A 22,271-nucleotide genomic window follows, 5' to 3' on the forward strand; every position below is an offset into this window, starting at 1 on the left:
AGAACAACTAAAAGTACAGGGCAGGCTGATTCATTGATTATGATCTTCTAAAATGACTTCAAAATATGCCTTCTGGGAGGACTGTGACTGAGCCTAAAAACACTGTAAACCTGTGATTTTTCTCTCTCCACACAGACACTGAAGTGCACAGAGAACAGATGGATCTCTGCACAGTTCTGCAAGCACAGAACTGGGGAAAGAGCATGCAGGGTCTACATGAGTTTGCAGTTGGGGCTGTCCACTATTCTTCTATTGATAATAGGTAGTAAGAAACAGCATTATTGTAATGCTGTATCGGATACTCTAGTCTGGTCACGCTAATCTGTGCAGATTACTTCATCACCTTTTGTTACTGAGGAATAGCTTATGTTAAACTTCAGATATTATTTTATCACCTTCTAAAAGGTTACCATTGAAATATGGAACCTGTCCCTGCAGTTAATTCTGATGTGAAGTCCCATGCTGAGCAGATTCACACACATTACATGTTGAAGTTTCAATGTTCTCAGGAACTTGGCTACCTGATTTTGCCTGTAGGAAAACCTTTATTTTGGGAAAGGACTACCGTGCCTGTATTTGGTCTGCGGCATCTATTGTATAGTAGAACAGTTGTTATGGTCTCACCCATGGAGAGCAAAAAGAAGAGATACTAAACAAGAGAAGAAAGCCTTGGCCTCTCAAGCAAAATTATTATTTTATAACTGAACAGTAACTGTATTAGACATTAGCTGTTAGTAGAAAAAATATGACTCTACCCACAGAATAACCTAAAGACAAAAGTGATCTTTCTTTGGAGAGCTTTTTCTGCAAGGTGAGAACATTTCACATCTCATTAAAACATGAAATGGCCTTGGCTTTTTGATTCTAGAAGTCTGTACTTGCTACTTTTTTTCCTACTTACTTAACTTAAAACTTGGTCCTGACTTAACGAATCCACTGGCAGAAAAGGACTAAAGTATAATGCTGAAAACTCTGCTACTATATTCCAGACCACACTGCTAAAATGACAGAAGTTTAAGAATTAGGTCTCCCAAATTAACCTCTTATCAGACTTAGGATGGCTACCCAAGCAACACCAAAAATGTATTGTACATAACTGAAAAAGTTATAGAACAGAATTATACATAAAAGAATAGTAAGAGTGGTTGTTCTATATTTGGAAAAAGTAACCCTGGAAGGTTTGAAACCTTCTCTGAATTCACTGAAATGAACTCATCTGAACTTTAAAATGTACAGCCTGTTGGAATTTTAGACCTAGTTCACACTCACTGTAGGAAATAAATAAGGATCAAAATCAAAGATTTTCAATATTCAAAAACTCTAGTATAGTTGAAACCTGGGCCTGAATCTTTCACTTTGCATAGTGAAATGGGAACAGGGGTTTATCCCCATGTGTCAGTGACAGAGGGTGCAGTAAGTCTTTACAAATCAACATTCATTGCATTTGCTTTTGAGCAGTGCCATAAAACTGAGACACTGTGTGATGCTACTCAAGGATACCACTGTTTTCTTCTCATGGATGACAAAATGATGTTTGACATTAGTGTGACTGAAGCCTACTGGATAAACATTTGGTGGAGTCCAAATATAGTTATTTGTCTAACCTGGATTAGAAATAAAATTCCCATTGCAACGTCTACTGGGATACGCTATTTCACTTAACAGTGCCTAATGACACAACAGGACAACTCTCTTTACAAAGCCCAAGACACCTTACAGAAGTGTTTATTACCTTTGTTTACAAGCCAAAGATCAAAAGATGTCTTAAGCTAAACAGATCACAACATGAAAAAGTGAGAGGCAAGCCATGAAAGCCGTATGGACAGAGCACTGAAACCAGGAACCAAAGACTACAGCTTTGGTAATATGGGTTTCATCATACATGCTTAACCACTGAATTTAAACAGTGAAAGTGCTGTGTAGCCCTTCATGAACTGATAAGCAGCCAAGAAGAATTTAGAGGAATGCTAATTACTTGTAAAAAAACCCAGAAACCCACCACAACAAAATTGTGTGAATATTTGCAGGTTAAGTACAACTTCTGCAAAAAGTGCACTTACCTGATGGAAAATCATAGCATCACAGAATGGTTTGGGTGGGAAGGAACATTAAAAATCATCTATTTCCAAACCCCCTGCCATGGGCAGGGACATGTTCTACTAGACTGTGTGGCTCAGAGTCCCATCCAATATGGCCTTGAACAATTCCAGGGATGGGGCATCCACAACTTCTCTGGGCAACCTGTTCCAGTGCCTCACCACTCTCAGAGTGAAGAATGTCTTTCTTATATCCAATCTAAATCTACACTCAGTTTGAAGTCATTCCATCTTGTCCTATCACTATAGGCCCTTGTAAAAAGTTCCTCTCCATCTTTCTTAGAGGCCCCCTTTAGGTACTGGAAGGTGCTATTAAGTGTGGCCAGAGCCTTCTCTTCTCTAGGCTGAACAACCCTAACTCTCTCAGCCTCTCTTCACAGGAGAGGTGCTCCAGCATTCTGATCATCTTTGCGGTCTCGTCTGGACTCACTCCAACAGGTCCATGTCCTTCTCATGTACTCAAATCAGTGCTCCTACTTGGTACTTTGTCATAATTGGAGAAGAGTTAATAAATAAAATTTGTCATGTCCAAGTACCTGCAATATAACTGCAACACATCTGTAGGGTATCAACATCAGCATTGCTTTAGGCTGAGGCAGATTTAAACAGATATTGAGATGGATTTACTCATAAATCAGTCAAATATATAAATTCCAGTATTTGCACACATTATCTTGAGTTATTAAACAGTGAAGGCTGATGCAAGAAAGGTCAGCAGACATTTGGTGACAACATACACCAAAGAAAACAACAGACAGAAAAGCTTGACCAAATATTTAAGAAAATTGCATAAGGACAATCTCTGTAAGAGAATCAAGTATTTATATACCTTTGAATCTCCTATCTTTTTACGTTAGCATTCTTTTACAGCTGTTCATGATATAGGAAAAAACTTGTCCTATGGCATTAGTGGAAGCTTTGCCTCAGCAAAACATGGCAGGGCTGGGTTTGCTGCCTGAAACACAACAGCAAAAACACAGCAGCCACAGGTAGAGACTCAGAAACTGCTTAAGTGCATTTTTGATATTGGCCACAAAAGGTGCCCCTTTGAAGAGATGAATAGTCAATTGGAAGATGCTCTCTCATTGTGTAGCTACAGTTATACATCTTCAATTCTGAATAAACCAGGAAATCATCAGTAGTCTTTACATTAAAAATGAAACACTGAATGAAACTTTTTTAAAATAAAGCAGGTATACATATAATGTGCGTTTAGTTTAAAACCTGACTTACAAGATAAAAATGCCTGAATCCTGGACTACCACCAAATCCTAGCTAAATTACTTTTTAATCACTGCAAATCAGGATAGAAATTGCCAGCTAGTAGAAGGCAGATTAAACACTAATGTAGGCAAGAAACTCTGAAATTTAAAATTGAATTGCTGGAGAAGCACTTTTACGACAAAAGAAAAGATGTTCAAACAACACAGAAAAACGTGGTGGCTGATACTTATTCTATTGTGCTGTAGCCAGCAGGATGTTTTTCCCAGGGAATCTGAAGGGGTTGAAAGCATCCTGTGCTAGGCTTCACTTCAGTGAACAAGGTCGCATGGTCTGTTGGGCAGCTTCTCAGACCTCCTTGGCTGGTGCAATGTTTTATGCCTCATTTGAACCAAACCAAATCTGTTTCTTTCTCCCTCCATCAGCCTTCCACCCAATGCCTCTGCCTGGCAGACGCAAATAGGCACAATTTTCAAAATCAGTCAGTGATGCTGCTTACAATGACAGCATCAGGCTCCTTTCTGCAGATGGCTTTAAATTTCAGTTCAAATGCAGACATTAAGTCTATGCTGTTTAACAGCAGCAGAAAGAAAACCCTCCAAGTATCTGGGAAATACAAGTACTCTTTCAGAGTCCTGCCAAATCTGAAGCTTTAAAAAGTATCAACATACTGTGTAGGCCAATAAGTAGCATTGGATTAAACATTAATGCTAAAGGTCTACTACAGTAATTAAAATTAACTTAACAACTTGGACTTAATAACCTCTAACTGCATTGAGATGTCTCAACATGCTTATAAAATAAACAGCTGGAAAATTCTGATCCAACTATCCATATAACTAATATATGGTATTTCCTTGACTGCCTGCAGCCCAAAGCATCTTCCAGCGGATATAAACCTCTTTCTGTACCTTACAGAAAAAGTCAAGTGGCCAGCTTTGGGCTGGGGAGAGGATATGGCTCAAAGCTGAAGTGTCAGCAGTTTGAGGGCCAACCACGGTGGGAGTAGGCTTAGGGTTTCCAGCCTACAGGGTACTCTGGCAAGGCAGTGAAGCCTTCTCCTCAACTCTCTGATAAAGGACATTTGAAAGCTGGGTGGCAAAGTCCTGGTTTCTAGTTTAAAATCTGCACTAAAGCAGCTTTTCATCACAGAAATTCATTATCCAGCTGCACAAGGGACATAAAAATGTTACTGGGAGCAGGTGCTGCAGTCTGGAGGTGGAGAGGAGTTCATCTGTTCCAGTATCAGTGCTCACCCAGTCCTGTGAGAGTGTATCATGCTGAAGAAAAAGCTTATTGCTCACCTTCATTTCAACAGGAATGAAAAAATATTTCAGTAGAGGATATCTCAACAGAATACATGCTACCACTGATAAAGATCAGGCCTCTTTATTAAAGTTCTCTTATTATTGTCAGTTATGTGACTGATTCCTGTTCACTTGGGTAAAATAAATCAGTAAGTTCTCACTGCATGGGATCAAGGTGCCAGGCACTGCTTTTAAGAGACAATAACAATTAGTGGCTTTCAGAAGGATTTGGACAATTTTCTTCCCTCTCTCCAAAACTTCTTCAGCTGTATTGGCCCCCACAATATCATCAATGTACTGCAGGTCTTCCAGAGATTCATCCTGCTCCAGTGCAGTCTAGGTAAGTCCATGGCAGAGGGTAGGGCTGTATTTCTACCACTGGGGCAGTCGATTCCAGGTGTACTGCATGCCCCTCCAAGTGAAAGCAAATTGTAGCCAGCACTCTGCTGCCAAAGGGATTGATAAAAATACATTAACAAATGTACAAAAATGTGTGTACAAGCACACATAGTCCTGATATTGGTTGAATATATATTTGGTCCATTATCTATTCAGAATCAATAACAAAAATGTAAACCCTAAAGTGAGTAAAGCTGGTCGCAAGTCCTTAGCATTGCCACTGAAATGCCTGGAGGGCTTCCAGAGCTTGATTCAAGAAGCTGACAGTTATCTCTACTATGAAGAAACAGCTAACAGAAGACACAAGAGAAGCTGCATGTTTAATGCCTTCCAGCACTTACAAAAGTCACAGTCAAAAATGCCAAGATTTTTCTGAAATTTCTGTTTGCAAATGCTAAATATCACTGATCTCACTGAATGTGGAATACTGAAACCTGCAATAAGAAATCCTATAAATACTGTTTAACTTGAAAAAAAGCAATGATGCCTGAAAAGAACCATAAAGGCAGCCTTTTCCAGGCTGAAGTTCCCTGAAGTGTCCAGGCACTCAGAAGATTGCCTCTATTCAGCTGCTGCTGTGCAGAACTAGCACAGGGAGGGTTTTGAAGGCACCATCGAAGCTGGATTCTGCTTGGTGATGTCGGGGAGCGCTGTCTGTCTGCTCCCCATCTAACACAATGGTAATAAGTATGAAAAGGCACAGAGGGGAAAAAGCGTATTTCGTTTACAGCAATGCTGCTACAAGGTGATTCTGTGTGGTATGATTTCCTGGGAATGCATACATAATGCTCTTTGAACCATGAGGGAAGGAACTGTCTGCTAATTAGTTCCCTGGTAGTTAGCCATACAGTGTTATTCCTCACATGAAGACTACTGTGAAAATACTGGACATCATCTGATTAAAACAGGAGACAGGAGTGTTATGTGATAGCAACTTAACGAGATGGGCTTCAAACTAGACCTAAACAAGCCAGACAAGAAAAATAAATGGTGGTCTGTTCAAAACACAAGATAGATGCAACCATACTCATACACAAAGTTTAGGAGCCTGGGCTGTAAAGGGAAAAAAACCTGAAGACATAATTGTCCTTGTATACCAACCTGGATCTTCAAACATTTTAGGACCATCGCTTAGGATCACTAGTATTTGAAAAGATATGTCTGAAATGAGCTGTGCCTCCAGAAGTACACGAGCACTGCACATCAAGAACAGGCATTCTCTGAAGTGGCAAGATACTTAATGGCTCCGGGTGAAAGATCAAAGTGGGAAAGCAAGCTGGGCTGTGAGGACGGAGAGCTGCTGCAGCACAGCCATAGAGGAGCTGCCAAAGAAACCCTTTCAGGAGCACCCTACAACCAGTGCAATTGGAAAGCAGGACCTTTAAACACCCACACTTCCCCTAGGACATCAGGACAGAGGGGACCCAGCAGCTCTGCTGTGGTTCTCAGCCATGGCCGGGTATTGGCTTCCACTTTGAAAGCTCTTCCAGACACAGGCTGCTCATGTTAGTATCTTCTACAGGTGAAAGCACTAAGCTGCCCACCAGCCATTCACTTAAGAGTTGGATTTGATGATCTTTGTGGGTCCCTTCCAATTCAGAATATTTTAAGAGTCTGAATTTAAATTAATCAGTCAAAACCGTACTGGGGAGCAGAACCTGAAGACACAACAAGACTGAACACAGGTGGTGGTGCAAAATGCCAGGCAATGATTCTGGGGATGGCCCTGCCCCAAAAGCAGTGTGTCACTAACCTCCCTCCCACGCCAGGGGGGTTCAGACCTCTGTATTTTGTTCCTATTATTCACTTGCGGGTGAATTATATTAACATTTGTATCCAAATGTAGATACCTCCCACCCACATGGGAGCCAAACACAAACACGCTGATTATACAGTGTCTGGGGCACAGCCCTAGTAACAGAGATAAAAATCAACACATCCAGGGAACAAGAAAGAAAAAGGCAGTGCAAGAGTGAGTCAGCAAATGTAAGCAATATGTTAGTCAGGCAAGCATTTCTGAATGCACCACAAAGCTGCTCATGCTGCAGACAAAGTCACAGCCTCAGTAACCTGAACGACGCACCACCCTGGTGTTAGGTCCCTTCCTTTAACAATGAGACCCCTGCATTTTCATACTGGTTTTGGGAAGGCTTAATGTCGATTTCTTCCACTGCTGCCCAGCTCCCCCCCTCCCTGCTCCCCACCTTAAGCCTGAGAAAGGAAAAAATCTGTGCCATGTTTAGAAAGACGGAGACGTGACCATGGAAATCTGGTAAATCAGAGCCAGCCGGCTGTGCTGCTGTGTCAGGTGTCATGATAAAGGCTGCAGGTTTCCAGGATTAACCTGGTCACTTTGCAGGCCATGAAACGCTCCACCGAGCCTCTTTACAAATTAGCCTGTGTTCTAGCTCTTCCTCCTGCCAGCCCGCATTTCTCTGCAAAACAAGTCACTGAGTGCCTCTGAGCAGTGCTGTGACATCCCACCAGCGGGTGAACCTGCCCCTCTGCAAACAGCCACTGCACAGTGGGGCTGCACCACTCCTCTCTGGAGTCACACAGATCACAAACCACTACACCAACTCCAATGGACACAGCTGCAGAAAGCAGCGAGGGAGAAGAAAAAGCAAGGGATGAGGCCAGGAAGTTTTGCAAAAATCACCGGATTTCAAGTCACTAGCAAACTTATTTGCAGTTCCTCTGATCTAAATCCAGTTGTTCCGCTGCTTTGAAAATGCAGACTCTAATTAACTCATATTCTTATACACTCTGGTGCCCTGAAGGATACTTGCTTTTGTAAATGATATTTATAAAGCAAGGGCTATTTAATACCTGCTTAACATATATCCATAACCTTCAGAATGTCTCCTATGAGTCAACATAGCCTGACTTAAAATGACATCTTTCTCCCTCCTGCTCTGTAAGGCTTTCTGAAATGTGCAGCCACTACCTCAGAGCAGAGAAGGCTTACCCACTGCTAACATTAACTGGTTCAACACTGGATAATGGGTAGTTTTATTCTGGAAGAGGAGCACTTGCACAGAAAGGATTGCATGTAAGCCAGTCTCTGGGAAACAAGTCCTTTTCAGTTTAATCTTCATGCTGAAGAAGTGACCCCCCCATTTACTCCACAGCCAAATCTTGCTTTTACATCCTCTTCACCAGTATTTCTGTGGGAAGCCTGCAGAATGCTGGCTTATTCCAACTTCAGCAGCACTCACATCTCTGTCCAAACCAAAGCTACAGGTAATGGTAGAGCCATCTCGTACTCAGGCACAAAAACTCACATCCACTTCCCATTTACATCACAGATGTCTCCTACTGAATTGGAAGAATCCAGACCCCAATTTTAATAATGAAGGTCCTTAAAAGTCTATAGTTCTCCAGATGGGTGCAGGTCGAGCAGGATAGTCTAAGGACCACACCACAGGTTGTTATCATAGCAGACTGCGAGATCCAGTTAGAGAGGGATGTTTGTCCAATTCACAACTTAAGAATCCCTACTCATGCAGCTAGAAGGAAACAGCTCTGACTGCATGGGTGCAACATTTTGGGCACATGAGCCATGAATACTTCTGTATATAAGCCATCATGGGTACTATTTAGGACACATCACCTCCATGCTGTTCTGTGTCTGGGACTGCTCTCAGGAATCTCCAGGCAAGGCAGGTGGAGCAGTGTGACAATTTTCTGCCTCTGCTGGTCCCTTCTGCTCCACTGCAGGAGATCATGGTCCCAGGAGAAGCCATGACAGGCAGCTCAGTTTACCCAGCTGTAGCAGTGGTTGCATCTGCGTGGCATGGGGCAAAAGTTCAGCCCTGGGAAGCTCCTCCAGTGCCAGCAAACCCAAGGCAACCCACCCTGACATCACCCTCTTGTGCAACCTGGGTGACAGGGAGGCTGCTCCTCTTGCCTCATACGCTGGCTGACATTCAAGATGTAGCATTGATCCAGCAGCTTGGAAAAATGTATGATGGTACCAAGTTTATGTCTGTATATGCAATGAGAGACTCTCAACAGTGTTAGGAACCAAAGTCTTGCTTTCTTTAAATGTCATATAGGACCTGGGCGCTAAGAAGAGAGACCTCAGCTGAAAGTCAGAGAAATTGGCCATTTTCATTCGGCAAGACTTCCATTTGAAATTACTTCAGGCAGCTCTCAGAGCAGCCCTGGTAGTGCAGATTCACCACTTTCAAGGCATCCCTCCTGTTCTTAGAAATGTTACATTATAGAGCTTCTGTCATTAAAGCATCTAACTCACCAAGAATGTGACTGTGGAATTCTGTCTGGACCTTAGCAAAGTGAAAAAAGATACTAAAATACTGTAACTCTCCATGGTAATACAGTGAATACAAGTGTCCCTCTTTCAAGATGTACAGCTATTTTAACAATAGAAGAGCTGTCAGCAATAAATATGGATAGTAACTAAGGTCATCAGGACACAGCCTATGAAGACAAAATGCTGGAACATAATCGTAGGCAAGATACCTGTGGTCTGTCAAAAGCCTCCCTCAATCCTATATGCCATTTTAAGGGAAGCAGTTGAAAACTGCTCACAGTACTTGCAACAGTTCACTGAGGTTCACCAGTATCTTACATACTTAGCATGCCCACCCTGAAGCCACCAGCATTTCATTAGGGAAGATGCTCCATGACACCACAACAGCTGAAGTCATGGGGACTGCCAAGCCAAGAAGAGTATTTGGAAAGCCTGAGGTCAAAATCTGCATTTCCAGCTTTAATGCTGACACATGATAGATTCTAACAGATCTTTTTTGTTACCCTAGTCCATTTTTCTTCTCAGTCAAGGGCATGCTACGACGGAAAGCACAGGGAAGAGCTCTGCTTGTTCACCCCACAATGAAAACCTGTGGTAGCTCTTACAATTTCTCTCTAATCTCTAGATTGCCCATATTATCAGACTGGTGTGTATTTCTCCAAAATGCAGACACAATTTCTTTTCTCTTAATTTTCTTCTAGCATCTTTCCTAATTATTCCATTTACAGTAATGGCCATTTCAAAATATGTGAATTGTCATAATAATTTTACATACCAGATGCTACATTACATTTAGCCAACACATACAAGTTTAGGAACAAAATCTCTTACATTGAAGGCAACAGAATTTTTACTGTAGACTTTATTCAGGATTTTTCCATAGATGGCCCTTTTATATCAGGATACGATGGGCGCTGTGGAAAGCTACAAACAAGCACTCTTCTTCGGTTATTATTGTCCTTTTCCAGAAATCAAGGACGAAGTGACTTAATCAAAAGGTGCAGTCCTCTTTCTGTTCATCCAGAGACAGCTCAGGGCCTGGTCTGTACTGCCCAGCTCCACCAGCCCAACACCAAAACATGTGCCAGCTGTGTCCCACCCTGCAAGTTGTTTTACAGAAGCATACAGCCACCCGTGCTGCTGACCTGACTGATCCTAAATGGGAAGAAGATATACAGAAAACAAAAGAGGGAGGAGCAAAGGGTGATAACAAGTAAAAATCAAATAGGTATCTGAAAAAAGAAGAAAAAGCATGGTGGGGAAGGACGGAAGAAGGATTGTGAGAAATAGCTATGGTTCAGTTAGCTCCCTGGAGTCTCTCTACATTTGTTAAAGAGAAGGGAGTGGTTTTAGAACACAACTTATTTCTCTCAGCTCCCTATTTCCATATGAGATGACTCAAGACACCTTACACAGCAGGCATCCATGGTCAAACAAATCCCATCACCATGCCTGCAAGGTGCTCCAAGGACCGGATGAGTGAACACTAACATAAACTGCCCACAATCACCAAATACCAGGATCTCAGACACGCAAACATCCTGAGCAGGATCAAAACACATACATGAAGGAATCTGGGAAAGGGCATCCACTGTAACTACCATCTTCCTGCAGGGGAAACATACACAAGGACCACCTCTCATGAACATCGAGGGACAGGTTTTCAAAATGTTTCTTTCAGCAGTTTTCTTCCATTTCTAACAAGGGTAAGCATCCTGAGTACAACAGCCTTGTGACAGTCTGGCTCCAAGTGTTACAACAGGAATATCTGGTGTTGATCCTATCTTTCAAATTTAAATTTGTCCATGGTCCAAGTGCTGATATAGGAGGGAAGTTCTTGGAAAATGCTGGAAAGCTCAAGTGAATTTGTTAAAAATAAAAAACATGCATTTCAGACACAATACCAGAAGTCAGTGAACAAGGACACATTAGCTGAGGATTCCTTCCAGTGCTATACCATTACTTTTCTTCATGGTGTTTGGCTGTCTAGAGCCATCCTCTCTCTGCTGGGACAGAAGCAAAACTCCCAATTGGGTCACAGAGATGGTGGCAATGTAGCTGCACAGATCTGGCTCTCATAGTACATGCAATAATTTATCTAAACCTTCTCGAAAGTAGTAAGTTTTGTCTGCCTGGGCTACTAGTCTTAAACTAAACCCACAAGCTGTTAGGGGCAAGAGAAGAGTTTTTTACTGTGTCCACAGACAGTGCCTTGCCCAGAAGGAATCCTGCCAAGCATTAGGCTCCCAAGCAAGATTTAAAAATAACATATTTAACTCCACAGTATTTACAGAGTTCTAAAATAACAAATAATGATGTAACAAAATAAACTGATTGTCTGTGTACACTGCCATTGCAAGAGTGAATGTCACTTCATCAGGCATATAATCAAAAAAGGATATTTAAGTACGGAGGAGAGATCAGATCAGATCAAAGGTTGAATTAGGCCAGTATCTTGTTTCAGACAGTGGCCAACAGCAATATCTTATGAAAAACCATGATTGGGAAATGCCCTCACAAAATAATATAAAGACAACATTATGCACCTTGAAATACTCCTACCTGTTAAATAACCTGTTTCATCATGAGTCTGCAATCAATGCTGCACACGCTCATCAGCAGTTCCACTTAGCACATCCTCACAGCTTCTGCTTTTGCCTAGGAAAGGCAGTGAAATCACCAGCAGGTTTTGCTGGGTTTGGGTCAGTTGCCCGAGCACAGAAGATGCCTGAGCACACGGGCAGGATCCCTGTACACCCAGGAGAGGGGCAGAGATGTAACATGGGCTGGGGCAGCCGGCAGCCCCAGAGCTACCATGTCAACAGAGGAAAATTCCTTGTGAAAATGGAGGTAGACAAGAAGATCTAGTCAGAAGGCTTAGAGGCGACATCATCACTCTCTTCAACTACCTGAAGGGAGGTTATAGCCAGGCGGGGGTTGGTCTCTTCTCCCAGGCAACCAACAATAGGACAAGGGGACATGGGCTCAAGCTCTACCAGGGGAGGTTTAGGTTAGATGTTAGGAAGAAATTCTTTACAGAGAGGGTTATCAGGCATTGGAACGGCCTACCCAGAGAGGTGGTGGATTCACCATCCCTGGAGGTTTTTAAAAAGAGATTGGACGTGGCCCTTAGTGCCATGATATAGTAATTGGAGTTGGATCAAGGGGTTGGACTTGATGATCTTGGAGGTCTTTTCCAACCTAACCTATTCTATGATTCTATGATTCTAAGATCAGATTCCTCAATAATAGCATTCTGGTACTTTTTCTGAAATTAGCTTGGTCCATTGTTTCTTCCCCTTAAAATATTAATTGGCACTCGTTGGGATTGCTCTTTCCAGGCGTATGTATACTACTGATGGTTCAAGACATATAGGACAGACATTTGTCCTTAATAACACTCTTGACTGACCTCAAGTTCTATGTCCAGGGGTAACCGAGGCCATCAGACATCAAAATCAACACATTCAATTTGAGGAGCTCACAACCTGGATGATGTCAAATTCATTTTTCACTCTTTCTGCAGACTTCATATACTGAAACTAATTACCAACAAATTTTAAAAATTCTATTTAAAAGTTATTATTGAATGTTGAATAGTCTGAAGTTTTCTTGGACTATTTGAAGGACAATTCCTTTCATAAATTTGCAATTAAAACTTTTGCAGTTTAACCACATGGTACCAACACTAAACTGCCTTGCCTCTAATATTACAGCAGCTCTTCTCAGTCCTCAGTTACCCCAATGAAGGAGACAAACTTTGTCCTACATCCTTAGCAAGAATAAAGTATTCTTCAGTGCTAGTACAAGCCTCATAGTAATAGTGTAAGACAGTTATGTTTTCTGTATTGTTTTAATGTACTTATTCATATGGGTCTTACCACATCAGGATCACTTTTTTGACATGGTAGAAAACCAATTCTGAATATCCCCCGAGAGGAATTTTACCTATGTTACAGCTGAGGAACTGAGGAACAAAGAGACCTTTTCAGAGATGACACAGGTCCTTGATTTCCATTGAAATCATGGGACTCAAGCACCTGACTGATGCCCAACTTCTACAAGGTGGCTATAGCTGCATTCAGTTTGAAGTCAGACTCCCCACATCCTCAAAGGTGTATCTGTCCCCTGCATCCCACGCGCTGAATAAACCATTACGCATGCTCTGCAAAGTCGCAAGTCCACTGGCATGAGGCAAACAACTGACTTGCATCTGCCCCTTTTCTTCCCTACTCCAAATATCAGCTCGTCCCCACAGGAGGTCAAGGACTGCTCAGCATGTAAGATCTGCCCACCACTTCATGCCATGTCCGCTCTGTAGGACCTGGGTCCCTTCTCTAGCCAAACTGAGGTTATGTTGCTTTTGGAATCCTTCCACCTTGCTCCTAGTTCCTGTAATTAGAACTCTCAGCAATCAAAGGGTAAGACCTCCTCACAAAAGTCAACAAGATTTGCAATGGACGGTTTGCAATGAAGCACATAGTACAGGGCACACCATGAAGGGCAGTATCATGTACCATTGCTACTTTGGATCTGAAAGCCTTAATAACCACCCACGAGAACTGATGCAATTTTCTCCTTTTATTAGCCTGGTCTGACCACAGCCTGGTTTGCAAACTGACCACACCAGTTTGCAAAACGCTAACCTGGGTGTCCCTGCAGAGCCCCCCACCAGGCTGCACCAGCCTTACCCAGCAAACCAAGGGAGCCCCAGGGGATGTGATGCTGTGACATGAACAGGAACAGCGTGGCTTGTAGTAGGAGCAGGCTAGGGTGCTTTGGTCAGGGACGGGGCGGCACAGCAGAAGGCAAACCCCTTCTACTCCAACCCAGGACAGGGCTCAAGTGGGCTGACAAAATGGTTGGCAAGAAAAAAGGTACTGGGTAGCAGTATGTGGGTAATGTGGTTACACAAACATCTCACATGTTGATATAGTCTGAGTCAGTGAAGTTTATTTTATATTTTAGATTATGCTAATTTACATTTAAAAATAATAATATCTTTTAACCTCTGCCCATTTTCAATAAAAAAGAAGTATCTAAATTCTTAATTAAGCTTTCCAAAAAGTGTTTTACATCATCTTGCCTTGTGCAGTCCCAGTGGACCCCGTGCTATCATTCTCAAATCTGTGAAAAGTTCCATGAACACCAACAAAAGTTCACTCTCAATGCAAAAAAAGAAACCCCAGTTCTGTACCCTCCAACACTTCCAGCTCTGTAAGCCTTTCCCTTAAAATTTTTTCCCCTTTTTTATCTCCATGTTTATTCCTAAGAGTCAGGACATCAAAGTCAGCTGAAAAGGGCTTGGGATAGACTCTTCAGCAAGGGGCAGAGACATGATGGAAGAAAAAAGTACAAACCATCCTTTTATTCAGAGTACCACTATAGGCAGCTGTGGAGAAGAGATCGACAGCAAAACATAGTGCATAAACTTGAGAGTTAAATAGTCTGACAGACCTTTCTCTGCTGAGACCAGTGGGAATGCGACCACATTTGACTTTTTAAAGGAGCAGTAGATGTACTGGACATGAATGCTCATTGCATTTTTACAGGGGGGTCAGGGAAAAGGCCAGCTACATAAGGCGTTGCAGATCACACTATGAGTTACAAGTAGCAATCTCCTGCTTTCCCTAAGCCCATTTAAAGGCAGCAACTACCAGCATGGACTCCATTAAAAGAACAGCATCTAACAAGTTATTGTAGCCTGTCTACAGCACTTCTTTTACCAGACTACAGACAACCAGACTGTGCCCATTTGGGGGAGGAGAAGAACATGGAAGCTGTAGCCATGTAGATTTTATTCACTGCTTTTAAAGGAGACATTTTTTAAATGTCTCTAAGTTGCAAGGGACAACGAACATGTAACTAGCAGGAGGAAAAAAACATCAACTTAATAACAGTGGCTCATCATCAAGATATGACTAAAACTCGGTAATTGGGACAGGAATGCTGCTGTGGTGCTCAGGAAGGGCTTAGAAGCATATGCAACCTGAGAGCAGAACAGCCAACAGCAACTCATGTGCTGGCACATAAACTGCTGTTTCCTCAAGGTGAGGCAAAAAACTCTCTTCAGATTGAAAAGGGCCAGGGCGTTCAGAGGAGGAAGGAGAGAGCTGGGCACTCTGCACTCCAATCTCTAGGGGAAATCAGTTTCTTCTCATCGCTCCTCTGCCCACTCACAAAAAGCACACTGCTTCCAAGGGTTCACACCACCACTTGCTACTCAGCCCATGCTTATTACAAACACCCTTCTGTTTTCACAGTGTACGCTTAGTTGAGGATATGAGCTACTTTTTCAAAAGAGCTAAAATAAATCAGAATCCTACATCTCATCCTAAACTAAAATGTTCCCGAATGTCCATATTTACTTCTGAAAATTATGACAAGCTCCTAGATTAGTCCTTGCTCCATTCTTACAAAATTATTATTCCCAGAAGCACATGGTGTTTCACGTAGTAGAAGAGATGTCTTCACTCTCAGAGGCTTACAGTTACTGAAGCTACATGATGACAGATGTGTTCATACCCTAGGGAAAGAGTAAGCAAAAGGCCAAGGCCTATGCTTTAGTAGTAGGCTGAATCCAAAAGACATTGATGTACTTATCTTCAGGATGACATTTTGGTGCCCACCATATTTTTTTTTCTCCCCAGGCCCACACATAGACTGAAAATACCTGAACTCTGAAAGGACACCTACTGTTATTCCACACAGACTCCATCCTTGTACTTTCAAGGAGCCAAAGCCCTGCAATACTCCATCAGTCTTTTGCTCAGACAGGCCTGTGGGATGAAGGCAAAGAGGTGGGTAATCTCTGCAGCACCAAAGCTGCCATGCACTGGTGGCCCTGTCAGTTCTATGGCCAGTTTGCACAAGAGAGCAGCAAAAATCCCCTCTGGAGAATGACATGTGGAGGCAAGCTAAATTCTTGGGTCAACTGAATTCTGCTCAAATAAGTCTCTCTGTTGAAAAGAGCAACTCATACATCTTCCCTTTGAGTCCTTGCTGCAGCACAGAGAAAAGGACAGGGTGACTGCAGCATCCCTCTCCACATCCTTCACTTGGCATCTAGCAAGAGCTCAGGAAAAAAAAAAAAAAAAAGTAATTTACATCAGTTTTTGGCCGCTACACACATATGCCTGAAGAGATATGCTCACAGCCTCTCACTCTTGATTTCTGCATGAAGTAAGAGCAGCTTAAGTGGATGAGGAGAGCTTGTTCTGCATTTAGGAAACAAACCTGCCTAGGACGATGGTGCTTGTGTGAATTATTAAAAGGCAACTGCATTTACAAATCCAAATTAGCTGACCATCTGCCCTTCCACATCTATCTGCAGTTTTGACTTGAAAGAGAATCACACCAAAGGATAAATTTCTCTCAGCACTGGCTGCACTTTCTGCCTCTACCACATAAAAGTTTTGGTAACAAAACGTTAAAAATAACCTCCTGCACGGATGTTTTCTTTCAAATACACAAATGTTTATACTCACCTAAGGTTCACAAAGTTAATTTCAGAATCAAGTTTGAGTTGCTAGAGCCCTTTAAAAAGCAAAACATGTCCAGCAGTCCTAATGCAGTGCTTCTCTCCTTATTGAATAATTACTTTTGTTAATGATAACAAAACCAGCCTGTTTCTGCAGCAGAGCCCCACAGCATCTCTAAGGAACAACCAGTTTCACTTTCATCCTGCTCATCCTCCTCCACTCCTACTCAGCTCCTGCTACTATCTGCAAGCACGCTGCTGGCTGCCAAGGGTTAAACCGTGGCTTTTCAGGGAGAAAAACAGGAGAGGCAGAAGACAGAGGAGCGAGGAGAGCCTGCCCAGGGCAGCAGCTGGCTGGAGGGCATCGGTGCCAGGGCAGGGATGGCCCAACCGCTGCAGCAGCCGGCGGAGCAGCAGAGGAAAAGTTTCTGTGATTTTAGGCAAGCCCCAGCGTGACGTCACCTCGCCCAGATAATCTCGGCGCAGTCAGCACAGGCCTCCTGGCTCCCCATTGGCGAGCCCCTCGTCAGCAGACATCTGAAGATAATTATTATTGGCCAGACAATTATAACAGGAACGACTGTCACTTCGTGCCGATGCCCGAACCTGGTGCTCTGCAGCAGGATGGAGAAGGACTCCAGCAGTCACCACTCCATCCAGGCATTTCTGTCATTTCGGCTTTCCTAAGCACCAGACAGTTTTTGCTGCCTCACTGGCTGCAGCTGGGAATCAGGATCTTGGCACTACAACCCTCTTTGCTGCATGTCTGACAGAACTGTGAATTTTCAAAAATAATAATATACTTACCTATGAGAGATAAAGAACTAGAACTGCATTAATTCTCATACAGCAGTTTAAGGGGAAAAAAATCCTCTGCAGAGTACTTACTTCATACCACTTCCCTGTTTGAAGAAGCTTGGGAGGAGGTGCTGGGAGAGTTTGATTTGAGAAATCATTTTAAGCAATTACTTTAATAAACATTTGACTTAATCCTGGTCGTGCTTAAATCAAACCTCCCATGGTTTCAGCACAATATGATAGTGTATCTTAAAGTGATACTGTATTTTACATTCAAAGCTACATGATGGCACTATACTTAAACTTATATGAACAACAGCTTTCCCACAACATAAAGTCTAAGAAGTTTCATGACAGTAAATGGACCTGTTAGTTCTTTAACCTCCTGAAAACCTGCCATTGCTTGTTTAGGGAAGACAACTAATTGGCAGCTCTTACCATCAGAGACCAGCAGGCTGGAGGTCTGTCTTTGCAACCTCCAACTTTGCTCAGCCTCTCCTGCCTCCATGCAAAAGAACCAGGCAGTCTGGGGGCTATACCGTTACGATGTGCATAAACATAAAGCCAAGCACTCAGGGAGGCATGAAATGCATCAGCTTATAAGTATCAGGAAACAGACTATTCATTTTTCCTCTGTGTCAAAATAGTACCCTCTTTACAGCTCTGCTAATTCAGGCCCAAGGTTTAAAGAGGTCTCAGAGTGATGCATGTTGCAGGATGGGGTCCTCCATACAGTGAAACAGAAACATCTGGAATAAAGCAAGGAGGTCCTCATTCGCTGCCATTAGACCAATATGCCATCAGATGGGCTCCATTCATGTCAGACTCAGAGGGATGATTTCCAGGGGCAGATGGCAGTGAGGAAACAAGCCCTAGGATGCGGGTGTGCTGAAGAAAACCCTGGGTGCCAGCGACTAGAGAGGGCAGAGGACATGCACTTTCCCCAGGCAGTGATGGAGCTTGAAGTAGACTCAGAGGACTGAGGAAAAGGAGGGGCAAGCCTTGGCTGACCCAGACACTTCATTCTTTGCACCATGATCCTTCCCAACCAACCATACCAGTACCTAGGGGTATGCCACTACCCCAGGCTTTGCATTCAAGCTTTTCCAGCTTTAGCCTTACACAGTTTTAATTAAAAGGGCTTGTTGGTGCTTTAACCAGCTCAGAAGTCAGAAGGTATGTAAAAGAATTCATGTCCATCCTCAAACTAGGCTACGTTTTCATATGCAACATAGTCAGACTCCAAAGATGCATCTAATAATCCAAAAGTCAGGGTCAACTCCTTAGAACCAGTTCATCCCCCCTAACACCTCACAGCCTTTTTTTTTTTTGTTTTATAAGGTATCAGGAAATATTTTTGAGATTAAGTAAAATAACAAATGCCACACCTAAAGAATTTATTTCCCTCCATGCTGGACATTGTAATAGTATTGCATCCTAATTTAAATAGTGATTACAGTTTAAAATCCCGCCATAGTGTTTCCTTAGTCTGTCTTGCTGCCCAAAGAATGAAAAAACATGTTTATCCCTGCAAACTACTACTTAACAACCTCACCTTAGAACGTTCTTACATTAATGATGTGTACATTAAGGCTACTCCTACGAAGTGTAGAAGCCATATACTGCCATTGATGTCTGCATACACAAACCTATTGAGTCACCCTGATAAGTAAAAAAGCCTTCTTGTGTAGCCCTTAGCTGCTGTATTTCACCAGTTAAGCTCCCTGCAAAACTCAAGTGCTTGAACAGGACCTGTATCCCTAAGCAAGTGCATTTCTTGAAGATAAAAATGCACAATTTAACCTGAAACTCAGAAGTCATCCTCAGCATTTTCAGGAAAAGCCTGCCACGACAGAGACCTCAGAGGGTACAGCTCCATTTCATTTCCAGTAACATTCCCAGGCCCCCAAGCAGATCACTCTCCTTTACTTTCATGTGAATCAAAGGTATTAATTCATCAGTTCCCTTAGAGAAGGGGAAACTAGATCAGAAAGCTCGTGCACATGGATGATCATGTCTCTTTAGCTGTACAGCAGCAGCGTAATACTGATGGTCTCTTCCTCTGAACCTGGGAAGTGGGAGCCCAGCATTACAGAGTCCAGCTGGTGACTTCTGCAGCACATGAAACTGCCAGGGATATTTTAATAACACTGCTTAGCATTTATATAGTACCTGACATCTTCAAGGCACTCGGCAAACATTATGTAAGTCATTAAAGCACCTCATATGGGCATTTCAGCATTATTATCCCCAACTCCCCTGGTCTTTCCCTGCTGGGGAAACTGAGGCCTGGCAGAAGTTATGTAACGTTCCCAAGGTCATATCATGAAGCACAGGAGAGCCAAGAAGAAGATGCAGGAGTGGTGGTTCCTAGTCACGTTCTTTATTCTAAACTGCATCTCTCCTGGGTTATTTGGCTATTATATACACTCATGTATCACCCTCTCCATCCTCTTTTACCAGCTTGTCCTATTCTGATGCCAATTTTCTTCTGGAACATGGACAGAATGGGAAGCATCCAACACTCCCAGCCCAAGAATATCTACGTGGTCTCCTTTTTCCTGAAACATGAGTGACGCTAAGCACTCTTCAAGAGCTAATGAGCTCACCTGGAGGAGAACAGAGGGAGACATACATGCACTTAAATGGTCATTTTAATTATACTGCCCTTAAAAGTTCCCAGATCAGTCACTAGAGTATTCTAGCAAATCCCTGGCTGACATCCATCTACAATCTGGGACCATTCTGCCCTGAAAACACAGACACCAAAGCCTGGGCCCAGAGACAGTCTTATCCTGCCATTGTCACATCAGGGTGGTATGGGTAGGGTCCTCACTTGAAAGCCCAAAAGGGCAGGCAGCACTGCCAAGGGAGGGCATGCCAGCAATGAGAAAGTTGGGGGCTAGCTCGGGAGACAGACCACAGGAGCAGCAGAAAGGGCAAGACTGGGCACCAGGCGAGGGTGGTCAGTGATGGCGCAGCAGCAGGGCGCAGGTGAGCCTGGGCAAGCCTTGAACACAAGGCCAATGCAAGTGGACAAAGCTAGGGCGAGGACTGGGGCACAGTGTGGGTAGGTGTGATGGAGAGGGGAATCCTCTCCCGAGGACAGGCCAGTGGATCCCGCGGAGGGGGCAGGAGCAGCTGGGGCACTCCCTCCATCCCTGTCTCCATGCTGCCGGCCAGGGCCCAGGGATGCTCCCGCGGCAGTGCCGGGCAGAAAACAGGCTCCCGGTACAGCCACTCCCCTTCGGCGGACCGGGCTGTGAGCGTGCGTGTGTCCCTTTGCGGGTCCGTCAGGCTCCGGCTCGCCGCGACCCGGGAAGCCCCGACAGGTCTCTGCGCACCCCCGGTCCCGCCGCGGCTCGGCTCGGCTCGCCCCGGCTCCCCAGCCACAGGCACACGCCGGGAAAGTTAATAGCCGCATGGCTGCAAATGAAGTTTTATTAGGAGCTGGGGGAGGGGAAGGGAAAGAGAAAGGGGCTCCACGGGGAACGCGGGCAAACGCGCAACTTGTTTGAACGGGGGCGTAGTGCGGGGAGCGGGAGGGACGGGCAGGGATGGAGGCAGGGATGGAGGCAGGGGAGGCCGAGGGCAGAGCCGGGGCACGTGTGCGGCTCTGCGCCGCCGGGCCGGGGCGGCGGCGGGGCTCAGGGCCCGCATCGCACCGCGCCGGCGGCGGGATGCCCCGGCCTTGTGTAACCCGGCGGGTCAGTCTCCGCCCGGGCGCGCAGGTAGCGCCGGCGGCAGCACCCGTGTGCCCGCGCACGGCGGCGCAGAGCCGAGCCCTGCCGAGCCCAGCCGCGCCGCGCCGGCCGGGCGCAACCCGCGCACCCGGATGGGCTCAGCGCCTTCCCGATCCGGGCGGGCGGCGGGGCCCGAGGGCGGCACTCACCAGTTTTCCTGCATCCACTGGATGGCCGCATGCTCGTTGAACTGCTTCTCGAATTCGTATTCCTGCAAAGTCAACACTGACATGTTCATTGGCCCGGTGGCTGCGGAGCCGCTCCCCGCGCCGAGATGCTGCCTGCCGCCGCCTCGGGAGCCGGGCCCCTGCGCGCCCGCCGCCGGAGAGCCCCCGCCTCTGGCCTGGCCCGCCCCGCCTCAGCGGTACCCCAGGTTTAACATAGCTCCGCTCCCCTCCGCGCCTCTCCTCCCGGGCCCGCCGGTCTCCTCCTCTTCTGCGGCCGCCGCGCAGCGCCCGGGGGCGGTGCGGTCTTAGTGCCCGCCCGCCGCCGCCGCCGCCGCTGCCGCCGCCGCCCGGGACACCCGCCCCCCTCCGCCCCGCGCACATCTCGCAGCGCTCCTCGGGGCATCCGCTGCGGGGCTGCACTCCTGGCGGGGAGGGAGCCCCCCCGTGCCACCCCAAGCCGTCAAAAATAACTACAAAAATAGGAAGCCCCCATCCCCGGGCTGAATCCATGCCGCAACGACCTGCGCGCCCTCCCTGGCCACCCGGGAACTAAAGAAGGACGAGTTAAGATTTGGGCAGAAGGGCAGACGCATATACTCCCCCAGAAGAAGCCTACACACACCCCCTACACGTCCTTTTTGCATTTAGATCCCAGTGCACCTGCTGTGGCTGCTGCCACCCCGCGGGACTGGGCCCTCTGCCCCGGGCCCGGCATGCTGCAGGGGAAGGGTTTGCGGCTGGGTGTCCCCATGCGGGGGGCACTGTCCCGCAGACAAGCTACCTC

General features: G+C 45.1%; 1 protein-coding gene across 1 annotated transcript in view; it reads right to left on the reverse strand.

The window, feature by feature from the left end:
* Positions 1-21,724, reverse strand: part of ELOVL6 (ELOVL fatty acid elongase 6) — an 81,003-nt gene extending 59,279 nt beyond the window's left edge. The window contains exon 1 of the mRNA XM_064652102.1: positions 21,470-21,724. Within this exon, the coding sequence (XP_064508172.1) occupies positions 21,470-21,558 (89 nt within the window). The 5' untranslated portion in view covers positions 21,559-21,724. The remainder of the gene's footprint in view (positions 1-21,469) is intronic.
* Between the last annotated feature and the right edge of the window lie 547 nt (positions 21,725-22,271).

Source organism: Pseudopipra pipra, chromosome 4 (assembly GCF_036250125.1).
Source record: "Pseudopipra pipra isolate bDixPip1 chromosome 4, bDixPip1.hap1, whole genome shotgun sequence".
Taxonomy (NCBI): domain Eukaryota; kingdom Metazoa; phylum Chordata; class Aves; order Passeriformes; family Pipridae; genus Pseudopipra; species Pseudopipra pipra.